Below are 9,429 nucleotides of genomic sequence, written 5' to 3'. Positions count from 1 at the left end.
CAAAAATGTTTATCTAGCACCTCTAAGAAGGATTGAGTTAGGTGCTATACATGTAAGACAGACTTGAAAGCTTGTGTTCCTATTTCCCAAAACTAGTGAATTCCGCATTATTTATTGAAATTACTAGTTTTTTGTTTTCCCATTGTTTATCTATTCTTCTTAGGCTAAAGGATGTTGACCAATTTGATTAGTAGCTAGGCTTTAAATAGAGCTCTAAACAAACACACACAAGAAAACAGTAGGTAATAACTAACAATACCACTAAACCCTTAATTTGTTTTCATATTATCACATGACTTGTAATTGTTCATGCATCTACATATATAACTATATGAATTTTCCATGTATATACAATGGTCCTTACCTAGTAGGCTAGTAAGAAGGATCTTTGAAAACAATCACAAACACTATACAACAAACAGCGAATAATATGATGAAAATATCGAACGTGAGAGCAGTCATAGCTTGATCACTAAGGTCCATGTTCTTTCCACCTAACCGGTCAACCATATCAGGTATTGATTCATAGCCTCTAAAATCTTGCTCTTTCGGATCCTCAAGCTTCATCCTCATCTTCTCAGCTTGACGACTCGCTACTTCTTGAGCCAATGTCCAGTCATAAAACCTCCGAGTCTCCACATCGCTTAAAACATTGTAGACTTCCCTTAGTTTCATGAACTTGTCTGAAGCTGTTTTAAGTGGTAATGAAGTTGTGTCTGGATGATACTCTTTGGATAATCTCCGGTACGCAGATTTTATCTCTTCTAGATCAGCATCTGTTGAGACACCTAAGAATCTGAAAAATGATTAAAATTACAAATTATGATCAAGAAAAAAAGAAAAGGCATGTAGTAGTCATGAGAATCTTTGGTTGTGCTCAACTGGTAATGAGAATCAAAAGAGTCTTTGATTAGTTCTGCAAATTTTTCATCACTGAAGAGATTTGTTTTGTCCTCTTCAACGGATTTGGTTTGGTTGGATCCTCCTCCGATCCAGCCTTCATCCGGGCTTTCCCAGTGGATTCTTGTGTCTACTCCGGGAGATGGTTTTGGCGGTTTTGTCGGGTCTTGTGACGCGTAAATACCTATCACTCTTCTTGCTGTTATCCTTCTAAGTGCTCTAGTTTCGTCTCTGAAATGCGTGGCTTTATGGATTTTGGGTAGGAGAATAGAGGACGTTCGAGCATATGTCGAAGTTGCAGAAGCCATGGATTTCTGTTGAAGATGGTTTGGTCTTTCTTCTCTTTTCCCTTCATGTTTTTGGTTGCTGTTACGCCTCAGAAACTTGTCTTACGGCCTCATGATATGTGTGGTCTGAATTTTTTTTATATCTTTATTGTCCTATCTTGTGTCCATACTCCATAGGAACAACAAAAAAAAAAACTACCTCGTCTCTGTTTGGTCATTATGCAATTTTTTACTGTAATCTAAAACATTCAAATAACAATCCACTTCAATCTGGTAAGGTATGCAAGTGTTTGGACTTAATTTTCTGAAGGCCCATCTCCAAACCCAACTTTGATAGCCATGTACAAAATGCATACTTCAAGGTTGTATGAGAACCATGTAGAATATGATAACTGATGATTATTATTCACAGCCAATGGCACATATTTATACAAGAGTTTGTTACAACTGTATCTTGGAGATTACGATAGATATACAAGATAAGAACAAATGCTAAATTATAGAGATAAACTCTATCTACACTAATAGGCCCCCTCAAGATGGACGGCGGCGACAGAGTCCAATCTTGTCAGAAAGTTCAAGAAAGCGAACCCGAGGCAATGGTTTAGTGAGAGCATCGGCTAACTGGTCAGCGGAGCAAATGTGAGCAACCCGTAGGTTCTTGCCTTGAACCTGTTCACGAACGAAGTGATAATCCAAGGCAAGATGCTTCATTCGGGAGTGGAACACCGGATTGGCAGAGAGATAAGTAGCACCCACATTGTCGCAATACAATACCGGTACATCAGTAGACTTCAGGCCGAGTTCAGTCATGAGCGAAGTAAGCCACTTGACCTCGGAAGCAGCAGCAGTGAGAGCACGATACTCTGCTTCCGTCGAAGACCTTGCAACACCAGTTTGCTTCTTCGAGGACCATGAGATAGGTTGATGTCCCAAATAAGTAATGTAGGCACCTGTGGAGGTATAGTCATCCCGATTTCCAGCCCAGTCTGCATCCGAATAAGCATGGAGATTGAACGGAGACTAAGCAGAGAAGAAGATTCCCACATTTGCAGTACCTGCAAGGTAACGCAAGACACGTTTCACAGCCTCCCAATGAAGTGTTCGAGGTTGATGCATATACTGAGACAAACGATTCACAGCAAAGGCTATGTCTGGTCGAGTCAAGCCAAGATATTGAAGACTTCCAACAGTAGCACGGTAAGAAGCAGGGTCCGAAAGAAGATCACCAGAAGAGAGCGTAAGAACCTGACCAGAGGACATCGGAGTCGCGACAGGCTTGGCATCAGCCATCTTAGTCTTGCGAAGAAGATCCGTGATGTATTTGGTTTGAGTGAGATGAAGACCAGCCTTAGTACGATAAGCTTCCGTGCCAAGAAAGTAAGAAAGCTCTCCCACGTCTTTGAGTGAGAACTTGTTTGCAAGCTGATCCGTGACACGAGTAATGGCAGACATGGAGGTGCCAGTGACGATGATATCGTCAACATAGACCAACATGTACACAAAAGATTTGCCCAAACGTAAGACAAAGAGTGATTCGTCAGCAAAGGATTTCTTGAAACCAATGCTGATAAGAAAATCTTTGAGGGCAGTGTACCAAGCTCGTGGTGCCTGCTTAAGACCGTACACCGCTTTTTTGAGACGACACACATGATTGGGGCGATCCTTGTCGATGAAACCCGGAGGCTGAAGCATGTAAACTTCTTCTTCCAATGGACCTTGAAGAAAAGCATTGTTGACATCTAACTGTTGGAGAGGCCAGTTAGAGGCAACAACAGTACCAAGAACAAGGCGAATAGTGGCATGTTTGATGACCGGACTGAAGGTTTCATGAAAATCAATGCCCGGACGCTGGTGAAAGCCTTTCGCAACAAGGCGAGATTTGTAGGTTTCCACTGAGCCATCGGGTTTGCGTTTGATCCTGTAAACCCATTTAGAGCCAACAATGTTAGTAGCAAATGATCTATCAACAAGATCAAATGTATGGTTTCGGCCAAAAGCATCATATTCAGTGCTCATAGAGTTTCGCCATTTATTATCCTTTAATGCTTGTGTCAGGTTTTCCGGTTCCACCTCCTGCAATACTGTATGAAGACCATACTTGGTGTTTGGTTTCTTGATGTTGTTCTTCCCCCGCGTGACCATAGGATGAACATTAGCCGCTGGAGTGGAGGATGAAGCAGAGTTTGTCAAGTCGGTTGAAACAGGAGCTGCAGAGGAGACGTTATGATCCGACCCTTGCGACACACTATGTGCAGGTGAAGGAGTGAGACACGGGAGAGTGGCCAAGACAGGAGTTTGAGGAAAAATTGGAACAAGAGAAGCAGAGACAGAGTCAGAAGGAACAGAGTGTGAAGAGGAGGATTGTGTTTGAGCTAATAAACGAGAGAAAGGGAAATCCGATTCAACAAAGTTTACGTGACGAGAGATGTAGACCCGAGAGGTTTCCACATCAAGACATAGATAGGCGCTTTGAGTGAGAGAGTATCCGATGAAGACACATGGCTTTGATCTTGGAGCGAACTTGTTCTGACCATAGGGTCTGATCCACGAATAACAAAGACAGCCAAATGTTCGCAGCTTGGTGTAGTTTGGCACATCACGAAGAGGAGCTGATACGGTGTGTTGTCTGCAAGGATTGGAGTGGTAAGACGATTGATCAAATAGACCGCTGCTGCAAAAGAGTATGTCCAGTATGAATGCGGGATTTGAGCTTGAGTGAGGAGCGAGAGACCCGTTTCTACAATGTGCCGGTGCTTTCTTTCGGCTACACCATTGTGTTCTGGTTTTTGCGGAGGACTGGTGAGGTGTGAGATTCCGTGAGTTGCAAGAAACTGGCGTAAGGCAAGGTACTCTCCACCATTGTCCGAGAAGAGAGTGATGATTTTGTTGTTGAACCGGTTTTCAATGAGAGACTTGAAGATTGGAAAGATTTGAGCTACCTGAGATTTTTGTTTGAGTGGATAGAGCCATGTATAGCGAGTATAATGATCAACAAAGACAACATAATATTTGTAACCATCAACTGACATGACTGGAGATGTCCAAACATCAGAGAAAATAATTTCTAACGGACGAGTAGAGGTAAGAGTTGAAGTAGAAAATGGAAGCTTATGACTTTTATTAATGGCACATGAGTTGCAAAAGGTAAGAGAAGATACAGAGGAAGAACTAGGTAAGGAGAATTTAGAGATCATGGTGCAAAGTGTTTGAAGATTGGGGTGTCCTAGGCGAGAATGCCATTCAAAAGGAGATGACTTGATTGCAGAAAAAGCTGAAATAAAAGGCTTGGAAGAGGAAAGCGGCCACTCATACACTCCATCATTGGCCTTGCCGCTGAGAAGTGTTGTCCCCGTGTGAAGATCCTTCACCTGAAAGTCATAGGGGCAAAGTTGAATCATAACATTATTTGCTTTGCATAACTTGTTAACCGAAATGAGATTCTTCTTCATTGCAGGAACACATAAGACATTTTGCAACCGAATAGGTTTAAAAGGTGAGGGAAAGGAGACGAAACCAGTGTGAGAAATGGGCAAGCCTGCACCATTACCGATCATCACATTGTCAGCTCCATTATATGGTGTTTGGAGCGAGAGTTTGCTGAGATCGCTGGTGATGTGGTGAGAGGCAGCGCTATCAAGAAGCCAAGGAGTGAGATCAGGCTGTGTACCAGTGGTGGTGTGATGAGCTTGAGGTCGCCATTGGGGAGCAGGAAGAGGCAAATGCGGAGCCGGGGAAGGAGCATAGCCACGAAACTGGTTGAAGTGCGGAGCAGAGTATGAAAACTGTTGTGATGGTTGTTGATATTGCGGACAACGTTTAGCTCCATGACCCTGAACACCACAAAGTTGGCATTTGCCAAGATATGGGCGAGAGGGACGAAAACCACCGCGAGATGAGGTGAAGCCACCACGAGACGATTGCCGAGAAGATTGTGACACATTAGCAGTCGCAGGAACAGAGAGACTGGTATCACTGGCAGCCATTAGTGCGTTTTCTCTGTTGATGAGCTTCTCATGGAGCTCTTCAATGGAGATTGGTGTATCACGGCCTTGAACCATCTCCACAATAGCTCTGTAGTCATCATTGAGGCCACTAGTGATGTAGTCAAGGAGATCTTCATGTGGTAACGGAGCATCAATCAATGCTATTTGATCTGCTTTGGTAATGATACCACGCAGATAGTCATGGACAGACTTGTTTCCCTTAGTGCTCTCCTTGAGTTGATCCCTGATTTGACGAAGACGACCACGGGTGGATTTCCCATAGGTGTTAGAGAGGATCTCCCAGATGTTGCGAGTAGTGGTTGCACGAGCGACGATGGCTTGAACAGGAAGGGAGAGAGATCCAAGCAAGGCGCTGAAGAGAAGCTTATCTTGTCGTTTCCAAGCAGCAAAGTTTGGATTGACTTGATTCGCTTCAGTAGCAGAAGGGAGCGTAGCGGGTGGTGTGTTGTCTTCATCGGCAATAAAGCAATGAAGTTCATGTGCTTCAAGGAGAGATCTGACCTGGAGACGCCAGGTGATGAAGTTGTCTGGTGTAAGCTTGGTTATGTTGCTCATGTTGAGCGAGATTAGAGTTTTGTGGGGTTCTGTAACGTTGAAAACAGGGGCGGATTCAGAAGAGGTAGAAGAAGCATCAGATGACATGATGAGAAGGAAGAGAGATTTGAGAAGAACAAGGAAGAAGAACAAGGAAGAGAAAGAAGGAGACGTAAAAAAATTTAGAGTTGGATCAGTTGCTCTGATACCATGTAGAATATGATAACTGATGATTATTATTCACAGCCAATGGCACATATTTATACAAGAGTTTGTTACAACCGTATCTTGGAGATTATGATAGATATACAAAATAAGAACAAATGCTAAATTATAGAGATAAACTCTATCTACACTAATAAACCACACCCTGACACCTCATTGTACCATTCAACTTGATTTGAATCATTCAAATGTTCAGCCATGTATTTTTCGAGTCCAGTGCCGGCGCTGACCTAGTGCACAAAGTGCATTTGCACCATGTCACAATATTTTGGAAAAAATTATAAGGTTTTTAGGCTCTTCAATGTTTCATATTTTTGACAAAAAAACCCCAAAATACTGAAAATTTATAAATAAGACCTGTAAATTAGGAGAAAAAAAAAAATTAGCACAAGGTGCAAGAAAAGTTTGAGCCGGCTGGCTCTGCTCGAGTCAAACACAGGTTTGTACGAGTCACCTTTGCTTCTCCACATGCCTATATCTTCCTCATCCGAGATTGCTTTCGCCCACAGTCATTTAACCACTTAATATCCATAACCAGTTTTTTTTTTTTCAAGTCATAAAAGTCATCATCTTTTCCAAACTTTCACAACTCTAAATGCTCTCCTAGAATATTTCACCTACTCATAACCAACATAACTAAATTTTGCTAATAAAACATCAAAGCCATAATCTACAACCAAATTTCTTGCAGTCAATTTATTTCCCACTACCTCGTAAGTATGTAACTACTAAAAATATGGTTGTGATATGCTGCTTATTTTGTTTGTATAATAAGTAAACTTTAAAATAGGGAAAAGAATATCAGATTTCTAATAATATTCAAGTAAAATTTTGTATTTGTCTCAACTCCCAACTAAATTATAAGTAGAAAGAGAAGGAAGAGAACCAAAAAAAAACAAAAAAGCAAAATCTAAGGAGAAAAAGTATGGAAGAGACAAGAAAAAAAAAGAAAAAAAGAAGGTTGCTCACCTACCTAATCCCCACACATCACAGCAAAGCACAGCCTCACTTTATCTCACATAGTCACATGTATGTCAGTATGTACCAAACTCGGTCAATGTCACCTCCTTTTTTTATATAATCCAAACTCTTCACATCTTTTGATCTCTCTTTCCCTCTCTTCTCTTAACAACATCTTCATCCCTTCACCATGGGAAGATCTCCTTGTTGCGAAAAGGCTCACACAAACAAAGGAGCTTGGACTAAAGAAGAAGACCAACGTCTCATCGATTACATCCGTAATCATGGTGAAGGTTGTTGGCGTTCTCTCCCAAAATCCGCTGGATTGTTGCGTTGCGGTAAAAGTTGTAGGTTGAGATGGATTAATTACCTTCGTCCTGATCTTAAACGTGGTAACTTTACTGATGATGAAGATCAAATCATCATCAAACTCCATAGCTTACTCGGTAACAAGTACGAATCTTTTTCTCCTCTCTTTCCCTCTCTTCTTTTTATGGAAACAGAGAGAAAATAGAAAACAGAGTACTTCTCTTCTTCTTTTATCTTTCCCGGGGAAATTTTTTTGAACTTTCCAGGAAACAGAGAGAAAATAGAAACTGGGTTTCCTTTTTTCTTCTCCTCATCTCTTCTGATTTTAACTTTCCCAGGAAAAAAATTTCAACTTTCTAGGAAACAGAGAAAATTAAAAACAGAGTCTTTGTTTCCTCTGTTTTTGTTCTTCAGTTCTACTAAATCTGGATTTTGTTTTTTTTTTGTTTTTTTTTGTTTCAGATGGTCATTGATAGCTGGGAGATTACCAGGAAGAACAGATAATGAAATCAAGAATTATTGGAACACTCATATTAAAAGGAAGCTTCTTAGTCATGGGATTGATCCACAAACTCATCGGCCGATCAACGATACCAAAACGGTGCCGTCTCAGGTCGTCGTTGTTGGTCCGATTCAAAACGACGCCGTTGAGTACTCTCTCTCCAACTTAGCTGTTAAACAGGAAAATTCCTCCGGAGCTTCCACTAGTGGCACGACGACTGATGAGGATCTCCGGCAGAACGGGGAGTGTTATTATTACAGTGGTGATAATTCAGAACGTATAGAGCTGAATTTGGATTTAACTCTCGGGTTTGGATCGGGTTCGGGTCAGGTAATTGGAGCCGGGTTATTGGCTGATTCAAAGCCGTGGCGGGATCAGGTGATGGCGGCGCGTTTGTCACTGTCGTAAAAATTTACCAAACCGGCACAAAAAAGCCCAAAAATGGGGTTTTAGATTTTTTTATTATTATATATTTTAATTTGTGTTGGTCGTTTGGATGATTATAGAAATTATTTACTTCAGTTTCTTTGGTATTTTGGTTTGGTTTTGTTCATATATCTTTTACCTTTTGAAGAAAAAATATTATAATTATATAATTGTTTTTTCAACAAAATACACAAGTATTCCACCACAAGGAGTGAAAATGAACTAATTTGATTTTCAAATAATATAATATTATATGGAAAATTCAAAAAATACCATTAAATAGGTTTTTGTTTCAAAACTACTAATATTAGTATTTTCTACAAATATAATTAATATATATATATAATTTTAAAAAAATTACCACAAAATGCCTAAATTCTAAAATCGTAAATTATAAATGCTAAATCCTAGAAACTAAACTCTAAACCCAAAAATTAAAAATAATCCAAATTTTAAAATTATAAAAACTCTTAAAAATCATTTTGAAGGTTTGTGGTATTTTTGGAGTAAAAAGTTTGAAATAGTATCTTTGAAAAGCAAACTTAGTGATCATATTTTTGGAAAAAAATTAGTTGAGTGGCATTTTTAAAAATATTTTTCTATAAGATATAACCCAAGCAGGAGTGAAATATGAATATGGTTTTGGTCTTTTTGGAGTCTTATAGATCAACCGTTATCCATTTTTACATGTAGATAGGTATAAATATGATATTGTACTTTTTTTATGCAAAGGTTTCTAGAAACTTGAATTAGGTTAATGGGGACCATATAGTAGCAACTAGCAAGTTACGATAAATATCTCGTTCACTATGTTAAATATTATTTCATAACTTTTTGGTGTGGTTTATTCAACATATTCCATAATCCATGATAATTGTAATTTTAATGAAATAAATTAATTATTTTAAAGCTCTTTTTTTAGAGTATTTGCAGTACATAGCACAATAACAAAACATATTTAACAAAATACCACAAAGTTAACAGTGTTTGTCGTTCTAGGCAGTTTAAATTACAATATTATCCTCCCTTCCTCTCTCTCTCCGCCTCTCTCTTCTTCCTCTCTCTCCCTCCGCCTCTCTCCCTTCCTCTCTCTCCCTTTGCCTCTCTCTCCTTCCTCTCTCTCCCCATCTCTCCTTCCTCTCTCTCCCCATCTCTCCCTCCGCCTCTCTCTCCCCATCTCTCCCTCCTCTTTCTCCCTTCCCCTCTCTCCCTCCCACCGTTGAATCTAAAAAGGTGAAAATTCCGTTATTTTATAATGTAATATGCTATTTCGTTATGT

General features: G+C 39.9%; 2 protein-coding genes across 2 annotated transcripts; one reads left to right on the top strand and one right to left on the bottom strand.

The window, feature by feature from the left end:
• Window positions 1-262: 262 nt before the first annotated feature.
• LOC104719543 (NAD(P)H-quinone oxidoreductase subunit T, chloroplastic-like) lies at window positions 263-1,362 on the bottom strand. Its single transcript, XM_010437491.2, has 2 exons — window positions 883-1,362; window positions 263-796 (listed from the first exon to the last, which is right to left on the bottom strand). The coding sequence occupies exons 1-2, from the start codon at window positions 1,206-1,208 to the stop codon at window positions 373-375; spliced, it is 750 nt and encodes a 249-aa protein (XP_010435793.1). The 5' UTR covers window positions 1,209-1,362; the 3' UTR covers window positions 263-372.
• Window positions 1,363-6,935: 5,573 nt separating this feature from the next.
• Window positions 6,936-8,337, top strand: LOC104719531 (transcription repressor MYB6-like). The gene is made up of 2 exons (XM_010437476.3): window positions 6,936-7,366; window positions 7,685-8,337. The coding sequence occupies exons 1-2, from the start codon at window positions 7,104-7,106 to the stop codon at window positions 8,130-8,132; spliced, it is 711 nt and encodes a 236-aa protein (XP_010435778.1). The 5' UTR covers window positions 6,936-7,103; the 3' UTR covers window positions 8,133-8,337.
• The last annotated feature ends 1,092 nt before the right edge of the window (window positions 8,338-9,429 follow it).

Source organism: Camelina sativa, chromosome 2 (genome assembly GCF_030686135.1).
Source record: "Camelina sativa cultivar CO46 ecotype springtype chromosome 2, ASM3068613v1".
NCBI classification, from domain to species: domain Eukaryota; kingdom Viridiplantae; phylum Streptophyta; class Magnoliopsida; order Brassicales; family Brassicaceae; genus Camelina; species Camelina sativa.
Note: the sequence above shows the minus strand (reverse complement) of the source record. Positions and strands in the feature narration are given on the sequence as shown.